Below are 20,068 nucleotides of genomic sequence, written 5' to 3' on the forward strand. Positions count from 1 at the left end.
GTTTCCTCGGTTGAGATGTTCTAAACATGTTCACCAGCCTTACCCCAACCCTTCAAACGTATGATGTGACACGATATGCTTTACGTTAGGAAGTGCAGCATCAGATACAGGATATTGTACTACACAAGTCTGTCATCTAAGCCGTGGCATTTGCAACATGCATACCTCTGTAGTATCATTGCATGCTATGCAGCACTGCATATTAATAAGTGAGTATGAGCCACACTGCAACATAGCCTCAAATTCTGGACTTCTGGGGAATAAGCAAGGATGGGTCAGCCTCAGGACATTTGGTTCAGTTCAGATAAGCACCCAGATGTCACCCAAAATGTATCTGAACTTCTTGGGCTGAAAATCTATTAATATTAATATGCAAACTAGATACCATTAACTTAGGTTTGAACAGAGACTGGGAATGGCTCAGTCATTACACTAATTGAATCTATTTCCCCATATTAAGTATCCTCACACCTTCGTGTCAACTGTCTGGAATGGGCCATCTTGATTATCACTTGAAAAGTTTTTTTCCCCTGCTGATAATAGCTCCTCTTAATTAATTAGCCTCTTACAGTTGGTATGGGTACTTCCACCTTTTCATGTTCTCTGTATGTTTAAATACCTTCTTACTATATGTTTCATTCTATGCATCCGATGAAGCGGGCTGTAGCCCACGAAAGCTTATGCTCAAATAAATTTGTTAGTCTCTAAGTGCCACAAGTACTCCTGTTCTTATTTCTCCTATGTGCCTAGCTGAGGTGATGGCAATTAGAAATGCTGTCTTCATGGACAGGTGTGAGAGAGAGCAAGTTGCTATGGACTCAAAGGAAGGTCTAGTCAAAGCCCTGAGAACTAGGTTAAGGCCCTAGGTGGGAGCAGGTGATGTCTCATGTGGGAAGAGATTCCCAATGCCCTTAAGGAATCTACGCATCAGTGGGTAAGCAAACACCGAGTATCTGTCTACCTGGCAGTGGAAAGCCGTTTTCACTGCGAGATGTTCCTTAAGAGAGCTGAGTGAGAGTTTTGATCTCTTGAGGTCTAAAATGTAGTGCAAAATCAGAGAGAGGGAAGACGAGGCTGGGTCTATGTTTTTAGAATGACAACAAACTTGGAATCGTTTCCATTTTGTAGGTAAGTATGTTGAGTGGTCAGCTTTTGGCTGTGTTGCAACATGTCTTTCAGCTCCTCAGAGCATTGTGCCTCTAAGCCTTGGAACTAAGAAGGAGCCATGCCTGGAGACGGAAGACCCACAGGTTGGGGTGAAGGATCAGCCCATTGTTTTGAGAGAGCAGGTAAGGAATGGGCCAAAGAGGAACAGGAGGGCATGTTGCCATCTATGTCAGGTAAGGGAGCCAGACTTGTCATGGCCAGGAGGGGCAATCAGAATAACTCTCCCTTTGTCTTGTTGAATTTTCAACAGGACCTTCAATAGAAGATGAAACTGGGAAAAGGCATACAAGAGGGCCCCGTCCCATGGGAGGATGAGGGCATCTCCCAGTGACTGTTTCCCCAGGCCAGCCCTGAAGCAGTAACGAGGACATTTCTTGTTCTGGTAAGTAGCAAAGAGATCGGTAGTCAGGGTTCCCCAAAGGGCAAATATATCTTGAAGGACCTCTGAGTTCAATACCCACTCATGGTCATGACAAAAATTCCAACTGAGACTGTCGGCTGTCACATTCTGTATGCCTGGTAGATAGCAAGCTGAGATGAGAACATTGTGGTGGATGCACCAATTCCAAAGTTTGAGTGCTTCCTTGCAGCAGGAGGGAGATCTGGCACCCCCTTGGCAATTTATGTAAAACATACAGGTCATATTAAGACTATCATGACTTTTATGTGGGTGTTCTTGATGAAAGGCAGAAAGTGTGCACATGCATTCCTGACAGCCCTTAGCTCCAAAAGAGTGCTATGGAAGGTCACTTCTTTGGAAGGCCATTTGCCCTGAACCTTGTGATTGTGTAGGTGAACTCCCCAGCCTATTAGGGAGGCACCCATCCCAGGGTGGTGAGTCTGCATAGCAGGAGGAATGTCTCGCTTGTACTGCATCAAGGTTGGTGCTGATCAATTCCAGTTGCTGTACCGGGGTTAGTGCACCGCTACAATGAAGAGAACCTTGGAGAATATCCTGGGTGGAGCAGTCTGTACTGATAATGGTCCTGCCCCAAAGGTAAACCATAGAAAACCTCCCGTACAATGGTTATATTGAGATATGGAAGTAGACTTCTTGTAGGTTGAGTGCTGGAAATCAATCTCCTTGCTCTAGAGCTGGAATAATGGCTGCCTCTTGTGTCCATCTTGAACATCTGCACCTTCCTGTATTTGTTTAATGCCTTTAGATCTAGAATGGGCCTCCAACTTCCCTTCGCCTTGGGGATCAGAAAACAATGAGAGTAAAACCCCTTGCTCCTGAGTTGCACCGGGACTGGTTCAGGGGCCCCTAGGCATAACAAATTATATATTTCCTGATGAAGCAGGTTCTCATGAGAAGGGTCCCTGGAAGGGGGATGGGGAAGAAGGGTTGGAATCAGGGAGGGACATTAATTGAATGGCATAACTCTTCAAAATTATCTCCAGAACCCACCTGTCAGAGGTGATATTCTCCCAACTGCTGTGAAGTAGGGCCAGGTGACTTCTGAAGGGGTGTGGCAGGTGTGTAGGTGGCAGCTGATGTTGCAAGGTATAATTGTTCAGGCCCTCGACCAACCTGTCAAAAGTGCTTAGCAGAGGCGGTTTGAGAGGTTGCGGACTGCTTCTGCTTTTGAACCCTGGTCCTCTTACACTGTGGCTCGTAACAGCGTGGAGATGGTGGGTATTGAGGAGGTTGTGTCCTGTGCTGTGGCTAAGAGATACATCTTCTCTTCTGTCCTGCAGTGTAGATTCCCAGAGAGCGTAATGTGCTCCAGGAATCCTTCAGGATGTGGAGAGAAGAATCTGTCTTCTTCATGAAGAGTTTGGGCCCTTCAAATTGGAAGTCTTCTGCAGCTTTTTGGGCAATCCAGAAAGGTGTAGCCAGGAAGCCTACCTCAGTACCACTGTCATGGAGACCGAGCGGGCAGCTGTATCAGCTACATCCAGTGCTGTCTCTAGCACCAGTCTGGCTATTAACTGACCCTCTCTAAGAATGGTCTGAAACTGTTCCTTTTGTGTTCCAGTAAATGTTCCAGAAATGCACTGAGTTTCCCATAATTAATGAAATTGTATTTGGCCATGACAATTTGGTAAAGTCGCCAACAAATACACCATCTTGCCAAGCCCGATCATATGGGGTCAATTTGGCATTATGTTGCTTGCTTCATGCATTAACCACATCCCTTGTGATGGATTTGTGTTGCAGACATTGAAACAGTCTGCCTCTTTGGGAGGGATGTAGTATTTTTTTTTCTTAATTATTTTTTATTTCTGGTTGATGCAATGGAGGCTGGTGTCTGCCAGATGACTTTGGTAGGATCTAGAATCACCTCATAAATTGGGAGGGCAGTTGAGCTGGAAGTGAGGGGAATTCCCCCACGCAGGGCTAGATAGCCGCGAGGGAGGGAGAGCACATGTGCAGGCTCAATGGACGCTGCTACCCAAAATCTCTGATTAGAGGCGCAGGGGTGCACATGCGCTTACAGTGAAGCACCCATAGGGACACTACTCAAAGAAGAAGTATATTTATTTCAAGCTCCTGGAAAGACCATTTATTGCCTGGCTGGGAAAAGTATATTCTCTAATTTGTTTAGCAGGAGTAGAGTTAATCTCATCTGATACGATTTTTTTTTCCCATTGGGTTATCCCAGCCCTAGAGAAGGGCGCTGGATCTAACTCAACCAAGTGGCAGCAAATAATCAACATTCAAATGGATGGAAACTAAATGCCCAATTCTAACTAGTAATCAAAGGGAAAAGAAAAATGCCTGCAATGCTGGGAATGGGTTAAGTACAACATTCCACTGTAGTAACTTTCCACACAACAACCGATATCATCAATGTCTGACAAATGGGTGAGAGGGAGAAGGTGTTTTGAAAGTTTTGATATATTGATCTCTATATGTTATCCTGAATCACCAAGGCAACAGAGCATTATTCCAACCAGTCTCTAGCTATTTTTAAAGGTATTCCCTTCTTAGAATCAATCATCTTTTGAATTACTGACAACTGTAGATATCAAAGTAATTCTAGCACTCTTTGGACTGATGATAATACACAGAGACTTCAGATGATTCAGAACATTTGGTAATCTGTCTCTCTGCTGAATTCATTTAACTGAAGTAATTTCTCTCAGCCATCACAGAATATGGTAGGATATTTCTTGACATTCAATCCAGAGCTTACTTGTTCCCATCTCCTGTCAGATTTTGCCCCTAGTTTCAACTCTTCATTAATCCAGATGCTGCAAAACTGTACTCTCACAAGAGATTCAATGGGAATGCTGATGCAAGGACTATTTGCTTGGGTTTGTAAAAATCAGACCCACATTTTGCACACTCCAGGACCTATGAATGTGCAAAGGGTGGTCGTCTTCACATGTGAGATAAGACTGAAAGATGAAGACAGGGGCAACCTGCTTTGACTGGTCCAAGATGAGTCATCCTCTTCAACAGCTTTAATTCATTTTGGGTCAGTATCATGCTCCAGTTGGTGAAAAACTGGCCACAGCTGTCAGACATCAGGAAATTCACATACACAAATGTCTGAGGGCAACAGGCTAGTTTGCACTGCAGTGGTCAAAAGAGGTTCACTCACTCACGTGCTACAACTTCCACAGTTGAACACAGATTTGTATGAAGAGACAAAACCTTTATGGCTTCTACAGTAAATATTTATGGAGATGCAATATTTTGAAAACAAAATACTCAACAGGATTCAAAGTTTTCTGGTATTAAATTATACTGTTATACCAATGAGTTGTCCTGCTCCAAAATGAAAGTCTAGCAAGCAGATATTAACCAGTGAAAGCTTCTAAGAAGTCAGAAAAAGAAAGGGCAGCTGCTGTTGGGAGGAATAACACATTGTGATTCTTTTGACTAATAGAGATCCATTTGGGACTCTGCTTTTATGTCTCCAGTACAAGCATGACCACAGTTCAGTTCTTGATTTATCAATTTATCAAACACTTATTTCAGAGCCAAATGTCTTTTCCCAGAGCTGAGAGGGCTTGGTTAAGATGTATAAAACCCTCATCAATTATATACTTCCTCCCTTGTGTTCATGAACTAACAACTCAAACTGAACCTCTATGTGCATTAATACATGAGCACACAGAACCATTAACACATTGCAAATGACGGCAGTATTGACTGGCTTGAACATTTCCATCCACATGCAAGGTCAAGATGCCAATAATATGGGTTAGCAACTGATAGGTTCATTCGCATCACTCCTGTCCCTTTGATGGCCCTATATGTTTAGTATGGAAGTGAGAGACTGCAATGTGAATAATATATATATACACACACACACGCGCACACACACACACAGAAGTTGGTCCAATAAAAGATATTACATCTCCTAGCACGTCCACCTTAATTCAAGCAGCAGTTACTTCAATAGCATTCCCTTTCTTCTTTGGCATTAAACCTCTCTGTTCCTACAGTATACTGTAGTTTCTAGTCACTTTATAGTTCTGACACACTAATAAAATTTAAAATGATATATATACTGAGGTCCACTAAGCAGCATCCATTATCCACTCAGTGAATACCAGAGCCAGATTACAGGCAGTGAATGGTATTCATAGCACAGACTATGAAAGTACCCACTGGTATTCATCAAGTGATAAATAGCCTGGGGTACACCTGACTAGTTAAATTATTTCAGGACTGTTTTGACACATTTTCAACAATGACATGATGTCAAATGTGATTAAGAAAACCCAACAGCCAATTCAAATGCAGGTTTCTCTAAAGCAATACAAAACAATTTCCTAGCAACCTGATTTGTACTGACATTTACATTCCTTGGGAAGATTTCACTTGTCTCAGAACACTGTAGGATTGGCAGTCAAAATCTACCAATTTTAGAAACTGAGCTACCTGTAAAAAAAAAAAAATGTTCAATGCAAATTTTTCATTAGGGAATTTATCATTGTTGGATGCACTCTTATCTGCTGTCTGCCTGAGTCTTAGCTACACTTCACAGGGATCTATGGACAATCAGTGCATGCCAACATGTCTGACTTACACTCTATCTGCCAAGAACAACAACACTAGGAAAAAAATGCACAAAGGCCCTGTTCTAATATAGAACCTTCCACCATTTGTTCCCTAGTGAATTTTGTGTTGGATGTCTATTTACACTGCAAGCTCCTAGGCCCCGGGCCATGGGCCTAATCCTACAAACCTCTACTCAAGGCGTTTATTTATAAGTCATTGTGTATGCACTGCAATAGGTTAGGCCACAGTGCAATAATTAGCATTTATTTAATTATAGTAATCATATTGCAGTATTTCAGGTCACATTGCAATAGCCTGGGGCACACTCATGTGAGTTATCTTTGCTTGACAATAAGTGTTTGCCAACTTGGACACCATGGTTTTCCTGTGTTGGATACACTACTGGGCAGACCACTGCCACTTTACAAATAATAAATGCTAATATTAAGCATAGGGGAGCAGGAAAAAAAGGCTAAACTTACATTTGTCTGTGATTTGTATGCATAAGAATGTATCTTCAAGCAGCAGTTAATAATTAATTATTTGTTAATTAATGTATCAAAGCTTATGCTGTAAGCCAATTCCCCTATGAGATTCATATCCTTATTCTTCATAATAATAGATATTTTAAAAAGCCTCTTCAAACAAGAACCATGTGAAACTTGCCAATTTCACTTCCCAACAGTTTGTAAGAACATTTTCTTAGATTTCGATCCATTTGGGTTTGCATTCCTGACATTAGGGGTTCAAAAATCTCAAATCAACTCTCAGTCCAAAAGTGCCAGGTTTCTCTCACATCAGCACTGAAAGAATGTGAACCACATGAATCTCATGTGATTTAAACCCCAGACCACAAATGAGCTCAAGTTTTCTTGTGATTGGGCCTAAATTCACACACATGATCTATGAACCCCAGTAAACCTGGTATAAGTTTGTAGTAAAACCTGAAATGGGGGAGTTTTTCTTGGTGGTTCTTTGGTTTCTCTGAAAATATTTCACAGGACTTTGCTGATAACACTGTAGGACAGCTTTAAAACTTTTTTGGAAAACAGCAGCTGTAAGATGCATGATTGGCATTGTAGGCATGTAAATTGGTCATTCTTTAAGGAACACAACTCATTTAAACCAATCAGATTGAAGGATGCATTCCATAAGTCTGTACGTGACATTAATTCATAGAAAGTTGGCATGGAGAGATGGTGATTTGCACAGCTGTCATTAGTCAATACAGTCCTGTTAATTCACATTAATCTCACCATCTCCACAGGAGGTAGGAGGGAGGTACAGTCAGGGACATCTTCCCAGCCCTAAGTTAAATTAAATTCAGCAAGTTTAACAAATCTGCTGTAAGGAGTGCAGACTTTTCCCTCAAATCAGGTACAGTATGGGCAGTCCACTAACAGCCAGATGAAGTAGCAAAGTGAGTTTAATTTCAAGATGCAAAAGGCTCATACGCTTATAATTTATAAAGTGGAAAAGGTAACAGCAACAAACAAGCTTTAGACAATCAGGTCAAACATGCATGAAAATGGAAATTCAGGGTCAATGGCTTAATGCACTATTGCATTCAACCATCCCTCTCTCTCTCTCTGAGCTCTTATCCCAAGGGTTCATATTCACCTGCAGATTCAGACTCAAAAAAAACCTTATCTGAATTTGTTTTCCTGATTGTTGAATTCATTTTAGATCAGTTAGGAAAAGGACAAAGAGTAGGATTTCTCCCTTTCTGTCTCTCTTTTGGTGGTTATTTCTCCTAGAAAAAGTCAGCTTAGATCCAGTGTCCAATGTGCAGTGAAGTTCTGTTTGTAACCAATGTTCCAGTTGGGGTGACTGATTCCATGTTTGTTTATTATTACGTGAGTCAATAGAACCACGCGGGGGGGCAGGGTGGAGAGACAATGTAGCACCATTGAGGACACTTGCAAAATGAAGCGATTTTCAAAAGATTGACTAGAAGTCAAACTTCGACAGTTTTGCTTGGAAGCTGACTCAAAATGAAAAATCGAATTCTATTTTCAACCAGACACAACAGTGAAGGCTGGCCAGTGAGGAATATTCATTGGCCATCAGCAGTGGAACCAAGTGGTGGTGGGAGTCACAGCTCATGCAAGCCAATTAAAGAACATTTGGAGAATGATAAGAAGAGCATTAAATGCCCCAACAACCAATCAGAGTGTTTGTTTTCTCCAAGGACTTCCATTATCTAAAAGAGTCCCTGATTAGCTGGCATGTCCAATAAACACCAGCTGTTCTCCCTGGGATTTTCTCCAAGGCAACTGACAAAGCTATCAATGGATTTGATATTTCTAACCTTTTGCAGGGAGGCAAAGGGGGGCGGGGAGTCTTAACTAATTAATCTAGAGTTTGCTCCCCCAACATGATAGAGACCATGTTACCCACGAATGTGTATCCAGAGGCACTTGGAAGAAAATTCGTTAGAAGAACATTTTTAAAAGGAAAAGAAAGTGATGAGCAGAATGAAAAGGTCATGCTGAAAAAACGTAAAGTAGGAGCAGCTGAAACATGTAAATGAATGGCATTGCTACTGCAAAGGCCTGCAGTGTGGAATAGGTATTAAATATTCCAATTATGACTGACAGTAGGTTTGTATTATTGTTATAATTGGTTTTGAGTCAGCTTCCAAATGAATCAGTGGAGAAAAGATAATGCCTGTTTTAAAATATTTTTGAATTTATCCATAATGATATAGGTATTCCATTCTTTGTTATCTTTTCTCACGCCTCCTTTTGTCCCAGTATATCACTTTCTTTTCTTCTTCTAATTGTGGAGCTTTGCCAAGCATCATTCACATGTCTCCAAAACAATGAGAGCAAGATATCTTTTGTCTTGTGTAAAGAGTTTTGAATAAGATAGGCGTAGTGGGCTGTTTTTATTCATTTCCCCATGCATGCAGCTCATATTTTGGATCCTGCATTTGAAAAAGTAGTGAATGGCCCTGCTCAGTATTCCTGAATCCTATGATCACATTTTTAGTCTTAAATCTGGGTTCTTATGTAGCCCCTTTCACATAAGGATGTCAAAGTGTATTACAATCATCCGCTAATGAAATCTCCTGAACGGTTATATCCATTTCACAGGTAGGGAAATGGGGGGGTATAGGGTGATGTTCCCAATGTCACAAAATGAGTAAGTGGCAGAACCAGAAATAGAACACGGGGGTATTGCAAGAGCCCCACTTAGTCCAATATTGGCTTTATGACTAAGGATCGAATCCAGCTCACAGAGAAGTCAAAGGAATTGATTCCATTTGCTTCTATGGGATTTGGATTAGAATCTATATACTTCGAAGTGTGGTCAGAAAAGATGCATCTTCCTACCTAACAGACCTGATATTTGCAAAACAGACTGTGATCACTGTTACAGCTGCTTCCTTCTTTTGTCTATTTCAGAGACACTTTTAATATGAGAGATGGCACATCAGATAAAATCACATTGTACCATATTATTTAATGCTCTCCCAAAGTTCAGCTTTATCTGTACTATATAAATTCGGTGGCCAGGATTCATAGATGAGCTCTTATCGCAGATTTAAAAGAGGTGAGGAGGAGATTGTTATTAAACACTTACCCCATCCAATCCCATAGTAGTATAAATGCTTGCTCTCTTCTGACCCAAACACTTTGATCACCATGCTGTAGAGATGAAATCCTTCCACCAGCATCCAAGCAAAAGCACTCAGGAAGAAGAAATGAAGGAGAATGGCCAAGATTTTGCAAGGCACCTACCATATGAAGCAAAAAAAAAAAAAAAAAATTAGTCAAAATTCTTGGTGAATTTTTTCCACAGTTTGGGTTTTTTGTGTTTTCACAGTAAACAAAAAAACACACTAGAGTAAAAGGATAGTAAAGAAAAATAATAAAGCATTAGAGAGACAGCTTCAAAGTGACACATCTAAGGAGCCTATGCTGTAATCAGAAAAACTAGTTGCCAAACCCATTTGTACCAGATGGACTTAAGAGAACCAAACCACAGGCCTATTTCTGCCCCTTCCCCCATAACATACCAATCATTCCCACTGAAGTCAATGAGAGTTAGAGGCACTCGAGTGCAGGATCAACTCCCCTGGTGAGGCAGTTCTAGAGACAACTGACTATGAGATAAATAGGAGATTTGGAAGCAAGGGGTGACATGACCTGTGGAAGGAGGAGGAGCAGCTGAATTTCTCCAAGGGTTTAGTGAAAGTCATTGCATGTGGCTTTCAGGAGAAACCTCAACAAAGTGACAGATTTAACTCAGGTCCAGGTTTTTAAAAGCTATTTAGGTGTTTTCCTGTGTGCAGCATTACAACACCTAACTGGTTTAGGAGCCTAAGTTTTATTTTCAAACATGATTTAGGCACTTAGGAGCCCAAATCCCACTGACTATCCTAAATCGGTTAGGCATTGCAATGCTAAGCACAGCAAGGCCTAAATACCTTTAAAACTCTGGGCCTTAGTTTCTAACTTTATCTTGCCAGTGAGTCCCTCCTTAGTCTGCTGTTCCTCATATTTAAAATAGGACGTTTGGACTCAAACTTATTGTATTTCCAATTGTGTCTGTCCCAATTAGCAATTCAGCAAGTCTCACAAGATTCTCCATTCACTATATTACATGCTAAAAAGTGTCAGAATTGGCTTATAATGAGCCATAGTTGGGTCATGAGTTATAATTGACTTATGGTAGTTATCTAGCTTGTATTACACACTTGCCAGTCCAATAGCATCAATTTCCCAGAGTAAGTTACAGTGCCCAGTGTACAAAGCCATATTTGCCAGAAATGGGTCTAGTGGACAAGAAGGAGGACAAGAAGTCATGGCTACTGAGTTCTTTCAGACATCTCAAACACTCCTTGATGGTGTGTGTAGCACAGTGAGACAGAGAAATTCTGGGAAAAGGAAAAGTGATGACCATAGAGAAGGGTCCAGGGGAGGCTGCATTTTTGTGAATAATATAACGTTTAGGGCCCAGTTGGACACAGTAATATTCTCACAGGCCAACATGGCATCCAGAAAGTAGGAGAGTCCAACTTAGGTAAAGAGAAATAGTAATTTCAGTTTTATCTATAAAATGCTTTGAAGATAAATGAATTCTTGACAAAGAAAGAAATGCCAGCGCTAGGAGTATGTAGCTGAACTAGAAACATTCTTCTTAGGTCATATTCAGCTGAATTAGACAATGTTCATGAGCGTCATACAGAATACAGGCAATATAAGCATGGGCTTTAATTGTCAACTTTCCCTAAGGGGCTGAGACCGTAACTGTTATCGCTGATTATTCCTCAAAGAGATACTTTTTGTACCAAATCCCATAACTGCCTGTCTTATAAAAACAGCAAAACCTAATCCCTTGCTCTTCCCCACTCCTCATGTATGCACACAGCCCATTGCTCTTCCACCATTAATTGCTTTGCAAGGCTGTCCCATCATACCTAGTTTCTCTTGTTACATGGCCATCTGATAGATGTGGCTGCAGATTATTTACTGCAGGACACACTTGTTTCGTCCGCTTTAGGTTAAGGTATATTTTAGGCCTCCTTCTTGGAATAAATCCCAGATACATCTCCATATTGCATCTTTTCCAGCACACTGATGATGTCTGGATTGCTTTGCTTTGACAACGTTACTCAAAAAGCCTTTTAGACACCTACTGCATTTCACAGGGGTCTTTGCTAGTTTACAACCCATTTAAGTGAGAAGACAAAAGAGCAGTTATTATTTTCTTTCCTAGTGTCCTTCCTTCACCTGGGCAAAGCCCACAGTCATGCTTCAATTGCCTGGATGCCTATGTGCAGAAATAACATTGCCAATGGGAACCAGTCTGCTCTCTCCACTTCTTTCAAATGTAAATAAGCAGTTCCCTTTGTTGTATTAGCTTAGCTGCCATGTTGTGGCATTTCACCCTTTATGTGGGTGTGTAGAGACTTGATAATGTAATGAGAGTTGAACTCTCCTAGCCCTATCTGAGCTGCATTCTAGAGGTTCTACACTGGAGCAGGGACAAAGTTCCTGTTTTTCTGATATACCGATAACAAATCCATAAAAACTCCACTGACTGCAACAAAATAACGGTGAATTTAACAGATGTGAGATCGGTGTCTGATCCACTATTCTTTCAAGACGCCCAAATCAGTATACAAACAAACAATACCACTAATACATAAGGAATTCTGAAATGTTTTGGTGACATTGGACCACAACTGGATCTGTTCATTGATGAAACCTACAAAAAATATCCTGGTTAAGTTCTTTATCATAATATCAGAGGCCAAACAATAACATGGAGTCCATTTAAATTCTACCCGATTTACACAAGAAAGCTGCCCCCACCCCCAAAAGAAAATAAATGCAACAGAAAACCAACCTACAATAGAGGCTAGATCTGTAAAATGTGAGCTATCCATTTGCTGCCCAGCCAACCAGATGTGTCAGAAACAGCAAGTGGCTGAGCGAAGCAAAACCAATGTGGAAGCAAAGGAAATTAAGACTGACACAATCCATGGCTGCAGTATGAATACAGGTTCGTTTGGGCAACTTGTCTGAATCCAGCTTGTGATGGTGCTTCTAACTTGAGTGGCAGTTTTGTTACAGTACCAAAGAAAAACAACCAAAAAACCCACCACCATGAAAATGTGCTGTTTCTATATACTGCTGCACTCCTCATTTGATCTTCAGTTTAGGTAGATGCCCGTAGGACGGTAGCCTAAGTAAAGGTAGTTGTTTTTTCCTCGTCTTGCGGAGTCGCTTTATCCTTTCTTTCCTGTGTCTGTGGTTCAGTACTGCTCAGAGGAGCACAGAGTGAAAAACAGCTCAATATGCCCACTACAGAACTTCAAACAATTGTTGATACACACTGGGTTTTGCCAGTAAAACATAAGGCTATTTACTGCCTCTAGGTCACTGTAGACTTCATTTTATTTTGTGTAAATACATGTGCTTCTGCCTTACAAACATGCAGGTCTCTGGATGCTGCTGGATGCTGCTTCTTTTCTTTTTTTTTTTTTTTTGGTAGCATGTGAAAACATAAATTTTTAATTTTTTTAAAAAATCCACTCTGGCTGCCACTGTTCGGATGGCAAAGATGCTTGATGTGCCTGTCAGTAGGAGAAAATATGGTATGTGCGGAAGCTATCATCTCTAAGAAAATGGCCCAGGTGACTTTAGGATTAATTCCGTACTGAGAGCTCTAGAACATATAATGCCAGTTTATCCCTATTGTTTAAATCTTAGGGATTAAATTTTCTACGAGGAGCTAAATACATTTAAGGGAAAGAGTTCCTCTGTTTTAAGGTTATAATGGAATTGACTAAACTTGTGCCCACCCTACGAAATTAATGTAGTAGAAATGGCAAATGGACAGGTAATGTAACTGAGATCTGCTTGATTGGCACAAACACTGGGCTACATGCAGCTCTCTTTGGTATCCAACTGAAGCACCCAGATTTCATGGTGGGTTAGAGAGATCCTGAATAAAATCCAAGGGCAGTGGTAATTTCAGGTATTGCTGCGTCATCTGTTGACATAATGCCACTCCCAGGCCTTTGCTGTACTTAGTTTGGCTACACGGACCTAATTGACACTTTATTTGAAAATATAAGAACATAAGAATATTCAAACCAATGGTCCATCTATCCCAGTATCCTGTCTTCTGACAGTGGCCAGTGCCAGATGTTTCAGAAAGAATGAACAGAACAGGGCAATTTTGGGTGATTACCCCGATATCCTGTCTCAGCTTCTTGGATTTGAAGAGTGAGAGACACCATTGTGTTGCATATAGGATTTATAGAAATTTTTTTGCCTTAACTAGATAGGCCCATCTCTAGCAGAAAGAGAAGATGAAGCAAACCACAGCACCGAGAGTAAATTCTCTCTCTTTTGTGCAGTATCCTCCAGCCCATGCAATTAAAATAGCAATTAAGGGTAATCAGTTTTAAAATTAGTAACAGCAGAATACTCAGTAAGTAAAAGCTTTCAAGGACACATGAATAATAAAAAGGATGAATTGTAACACCAAGGATCTTCCATCCGAACACAGCAACAAACGAAAACAATAATAATCATGTAGTTAATACTTACAAGGAGCTTTTCATCCATAGCTCTTAAAGACCTTTATAATGATGTGTACATATAATTATCCTTATTTTACTGGTGGGGAAACTGAAGCCCAGAGAGGCTACATACATTGGCTCAGGTCTCAGAGAAAGTAAATGGCAAAACCAGGAACAAATCCAGGCCTTAATTCATATGGTATATATGACATGCTGTTTCCTGTACTTTTAAATGGAGAAAAGACCCCTAACTGTTGTGGAGGCAGTGGCCATTTTGTGCTTGGCTGCAGCCATCTATAGAGGAGACAAGCACACTGTGCTCTCTTAGGGAGACTTTTTTCCTTGCTTTGTTGCTTTCTTAATATAAAATAAATATAATCTGGGTGACAGAATGAAAATGGCTGATATTTGTGCATGGAATAACATACCGTGTACTTGAAAGTTTTTACTTACTGCATATTCTGCTGTTATTAATTTTAAAATTGATTATTCTTAATTGCTATTTTAATTGTATGAGCTGGATGAAGAAAAAGAATAAGACCCCATTACTATCGCTCATCCATTAAATCGTAGGCTCCAACTGCCCCTTCTAGACTCACAAAAGGGGAAATTAAATAAATGTTGAAAAAAATTGTTGCAGGCGTTGGAAGGAAGAAAGGAATTATCTTGAAATTGGTTCACATCAATTCGCGCCTTTAATTTCCCACTATCTAGAGCACTGACTAACTAAAATAGGTGTGCTGGGAATACCTGAAGCTAAAAATACAAAGGAGAAAAGGAAAGTAAACTTGAGTAACAGTTTGACAGGCTGATTTCTCCTTTGCCCTAGATTATGTTTACATCAGGGCAAAGTGAGTGTACAGTGCTACCCTTCTGATTTGGAAGCACTTCATGCCCATTTAAATGACGGCACAAAGCCCAGGGCATTGGAGAATCAAAGCCATAGGATGCAAATTTCCTCCTGCACCTACAGAGCTTCTGCTTAGGGACTGTCTGTAGGCAAAGTTGCTCCACTTTACTTAAGGGGTGATATTAAAGCAGTTCAGTTAAACCAGCGTTGTTCTAATTCTGGTTTAAAGCAGGCTTAGCTCAGTTTAGCTCAAGTCAACTTGGAGAAGGTTTAAGCTAAACTGAAATACAGAACTCTTAAAATGAAATTAGTGTCTACACAGGAGTTTGCATCGGTTTCACTGAATAAGCTTAAATAAAGAGGTTTAATTAAACCATCCGTGTATGCGTGCAGACAGGGCCACAGTACCATAAGAGGCCAAGAGCTTGGTGAACATGGTCAGCTTTGGCAACAGCCATCCAAAAAGAAGGAGCCTTCACCAGAAAGGCAACTGAGAATTCTTAGCATTTTAAAAGACTAGGTGGGGAGAGCAGGTGAGGAGCCAAAAGGCTTTTGTTCAAAACCCTGTATCAGTGGAAATTGCAAGAGAGAGACCATGACAATGAGATCATCTTTTTTGTCAATGTTGTTTTATTCCCTATATGTATTTTATTTCCCCCAAGACTGTCCTCTAGGTGAAGTTTTAGCAGCCTACCTGATCTATTGAGCATTATTTTAGTGTGAGGCTTCCCTTGTTTTCTATTTCAGATTGTATCACTGTTGCTGTTTTCTGCAGTCTGCATTTATTTTCCATCTAAAGTTAAACCATTCGCTGTCATTTTCTCCCCAGCACCTTATCATGTTCACTCAGGACCTGCTAAGGTTTCAGCTGATAGGAAATTTGGGGTGAATTGTTCATTTTTCTTTCATGTTTTTATGTCAACCTTCATCCCTGAGCTGTGCACGTCAGGGACTGACACATGGGTGGAGAGACAAATGCCACGGCTCCACAAATGACATTGCTCCTGAAAATCATCATCATCTAATGCAAGGGTGCCAAGACATGAGAAACACAGGGCCATATTGGCAGATGTGGTGAGAGAAGGGCAGCATGGACCACTAGTGAGAAAAGTATAGCCCATGGACTATCCTTCCTTCCTTCCTTCCCTCTCACGGGGGGAGGGATAGCTTAGTGGTTTGAGCATTTGGCCTGCTAAACCCAGGGTTCTGAGTTCAATCCTTGAGGGGGCCATTTAGGGATCTCAGCTAAAAATTGGGGATTGGTCCTGCTTTGGACTAGATGACCTCTGAGGTCCTTTCCAACCCTGAGATTCTATGATGACTCCAGATGGTGTGATATTAGAAATCAGGATTCCCTATATTCTATTCCTGGCTCTGCTATTGATTCACTGGGTGATCTTCTACTACTTTTTGCCCTCTCTGTGTTTCAGATCACTCTTCTGTAAAATGAAAATAAGGATACCCAGTTTTACAAAGTGCTTTTAGATCCTCAGATGAAAACTCTGTAAATGCCAGATATTAACAACTTACCAGAAGCCCACAGGATGCCAATTGATTTGAATACAAATTTACCTATGTTTTGTGTTGCCCGAATGAAAAGCACACAACTCTCATATGTGCTTGTACTGAAAACAGAAAGAATGACAGATGAATAAGAACCTGCATGTTGGTTGTCAAAAGCAGTATGGTACAGCCGCTGATCTCCAAAGCAGCCAAGTTTTGTTCTATTAAAAATCTGAAGTGCTGTGGAACATTATCTAAAAATAAGATTTTGTTTTCTCCTGATGCAGGAGGGAATTTACATCTTAGGATCCTGTGTTAATTTTAAATAGCTTTTTTTTAATAAAAGCCACAAACACCAGTACATCAATGGTAACAAATTACATGTTCTTCCTCTGGTGGGAAGCCAGATCTATTTGCTCATTACATCTGTTGTGGGTAACTTGGCACATCCCTATTATTCTGGTCTAACAAATGGTATCAGTCCTGATCCTGCAGCTGCTTGGAGCAAGGAACTTTTCATCTGCAGGATGTGTCCATAGACTGAAGACCAGTACATCTCAGGGTTCAATATGGCCCATAGTTTTAAATGAAAAGTTAGTACATTGCTTTCAAAGTCTTATAAGAACTTCAAGGTGGGAGCAGTCCCTTCCTGAAAACAGGTACACACCTACAATTGGTCAATTCAGTCCATACTCACAAAGCAGCACCCTCAAGTAATGCTCTCTACCATCTCTGCCTGGCTAAGAAACTCTGTCCCATATTGGTAGACAATGACCTGGCTTTGGTTATGCACCCCTTCATCACCTTCCAACTGAACTACAACAATGCTTATACCTGGGGCAAGGAGCCATCAGCCCTTAGGAAACTCCAGCCAGTGCAGAACCCTGCAGCGCGTCTCTTCAGCAGCATGGCTATCCCAAGCACATCAAACCTGTCCTCACTATCTGCACTGGTTTTCCATAGAATACTGAATCAAGTTTAAGGTCTTGGTCCTTATCTTCTATTTGCTCAAATTGCCTAAGGCCATGACAGCCAAAAAATCATCTAAAACTCCAGGATAAGGACTGTGGTCAACAATTATGTTCCTTAGCACAACAGAACTTTCTGCCACACAAGTAAAGCTCATCTGTGCAGGAGACAGAGCTTTCTCAGGAGCTAGTCCAAGACTGAAGAACTTAACTGCCACAGGAACTAGGACCACCGGAAACCTCAACTCTTTCCACTCAAAATGCAAGGGGCACTTCTTCAATTTTCCTTGTCTAATGCAATATGGACATACTGGGAAAAAATCCTACCTATACAAAATGCTACAGCGCATGCAATTTCCTCCCTGAAGAGAAAGGATGAACCAAATGTGATAGATGTTAGTTAGATTAATTAATGCACTAAGGTGTTTGGACACTATGGTGATGAGGGCAGTATGAGAATCTAGGTAGAATGGAACAGAATAGAAATAGTTTCATACATTTGATGATCAGCATCTCTGTTTTTATTTTTCAAATGCCAAGCACGGACGGATGCAGTGATAAAATAGTTTGGGGGTATAAAAGCCTTTAACTTGCTTTGTCTTGTGCTGTGGGTTAGGATTTTTGGCTTAGAGGTGTGTTTAAAATAAGAGAAAGGTTGTAATACACACAATCTTGCTCTTGGCATGCTGTATTTACGTCCATGGAGGTGACTTGCCAAAAAAAAAAAAAAGGCAAAATGTGCTTTTCAATACTTACCATTCCAGGGCTGAATTGAAAGCTGATGAGAAGCAGGATCTGAGCCACCAGGATGGCAAAGGACAGGTTTGCATGGATGTGGTAGCGCTGATTACGCATGGTGCTGACAGAGCTGGGCGAAGGAGGAAAGGCTCATGAGTAAAACAATATTCCAAGAAGCAGTAATACATTTATGATTTATTTGCATGGGGTTATTTTTTATGATGCGGTTTTGAGTTCTTTCTTCCTTCAGGATTAAGCTGTGTTTAATCAGGTTCCCCAATATGCTGACACAACACTGAACAAACCAAAAGGATCGAGGTGCACATTAAGTAGCTCTACTAGTAATGGGTGGAAGAGTATTAATAAAGGGCCCGATCCTGCAAGGTGCTGAGCGCTGAAGGATGTCAGTGGGCACAGAGGCAGATCAGCACCTTGCAGAAGACCCTCCACATCTTGCAGAATCCAGCCCAAATGACATCACAGCTTGATTTTAACTTGTATTCAACACAAGCATTTTATGCCTATTTCAGTAGGAATGAGTGACCCTAAAAAGGCTCAGATTTAGGTTTGACTTGGATAAGATTGCCAGCTTCGGGGCAGGGCGGGCACTGTATCTTTCTGTGTATCTGTGCAATACCTAGCTCAGAGGGGCCCTGACCCTGGTGATGTCACCTGGGCATTAACACAATACAAAAAGTCTAAACCTTTCTCTCTTAGCTCTAGAAAAGCAGGCTGAAAATCCTAAGAGAACACACTTTCTTAAAAGTTTTCTGGCACTCTTGCTTTGTTTCCCAGCCACAACCAGGAAGTGAAAAACCTCCACTTGTCTGAATATTTCAGATCCTCAACATAATTTGATTCTAAAAAGAGAAGAAGATTTAGGGACAGCAGATTTTCTTATCTAATCCAATGCCTGCCAGTCCCTATCTATCAGTTTTAACCCTTTCAGTAACTGGGCTGGATGTTTGGCATCATGAATGATAGTACTGTCTGTACACAAAGATAGGCACTTCCATCTTTCCTACACATCTCGCTGCATTGCCAACTGCTCATGATGATACATCATGTAATGCCCGCCACCAGATGACACAATGACACAGACTAGGTGGAAAACAAGTATAGCTTTTTGTCATGTTGGCTTTTTTTGTCATCATTTTAGCCAACACCCATTTAGAATATCAAGGGTTTATTGAAGAGACATAGAGGTCTGTCTATCTATGTCCTACAAGTAATTCAAAGACACGTAGCATTGCACAGTGCCAGTGTCTCTCTAGTTATGAACTTCATGTAGACATAAACTGAAGCATCACCAATCCAGAAAGCAAGTAAGGCTGCAGCACTCTTAGACACTGGCCATCTGTTGCCAGTGTGTACAGAAGCTAAGAACTCAACAGATTCCACTCTGCTTAGCTCACAGCCATTTAAAACTAGTTTGCAACATTTCCCTTCAGTTGTCCAATGAGGCCCTGTCCTCCAGTAAAAACTAATCAAATTATTTTAAGTGACATGGCATGGTTTCAAAGAAATGCTATGTATGAATGGTGTAACTCAGCCTTGTGACTATAAGCTGTGTCCAAGCTCTTCTTTTAAGTCTTCTGATGTTTCCCATTTCCCTATAGGCTCCACAGCCCAGGTGTCTTCCTGGGAGCTGTATGAAGTAACATAGCTCCTTTCCTTCCCAAACCTTCTCCCATCTGCTGTTCTGCTCTCACAGTCAGAAGCAGCGAGGGATCCATGGAGTAGATCTCCCACTAGCAAAGGTGCTGACTGCCCAAGAACACACATGTAGCCTTTGGAGCCCTTTGGAAACTGGTGTTTCCATGTGTTATATTATC

General features: G+C 41.0%; 1 protein-coding gene and 1 long non-coding RNA gene across 2 annotated transcripts in view; one reads left to right on the top strand and one right to left on the bottom strand.

The window, feature by feature from the left end:
* LOC141999408 (uncharacterized) overlaps positions 1 to 3,526 on the top strand; it is a 342,290-nt gene extending 338,764 nt beyond the window's left edge. The window contains exons 4-6 of the long non-coding RNA XR_012642004.1: positions 1,180 to 1,289; positions 1,418 to 1,549; positions 2,869 to 3,526. This is a non-coding gene — a long non-coding RNA (uncharacterized LOC141999408). The remainder of the gene's footprint in view (positions 1 to 1,179; positions 1,290 to 1,417; positions 1,550 to 2,868) is intronic.
* The window catches only part of ADGRD1 (adhesion G protein-coupled receptor D1), a 250,026-nt gene that overhangs the window by 62,717 nt on the left and 167,241 nt on the right, over positions 1 to 20,068 (bottom strand). The window contains exons 18-19 of the mRNA XM_074972786.1: positions 18,252 to 18,363; positions 9,719 to 9,872 (exon numbers count right to left, since the gene is read on the bottom strand). Coding sequence (XP_074828887.1) covers positions 9,719 to 9,872; positions 18,252 to 18,363 — 266 coding nt within the window. The remainder of the gene's footprint in view (positions 1 to 9,718; positions 9,873 to 18,251; positions 18,364 to 20,068) is intronic.

Source organism: Natator depressus, chromosome 15 (genome assembly GCF_965152275.1).
Source record: "Natator depressus isolate rNatDep1 chromosome 15, rNatDep2.hap1, whole genome shotgun sequence".
NCBI classification, from domain to species: Eukaryota; Metazoa; Chordata; order Testudines; family Cheloniidae; genus Natator; species Natator depressus.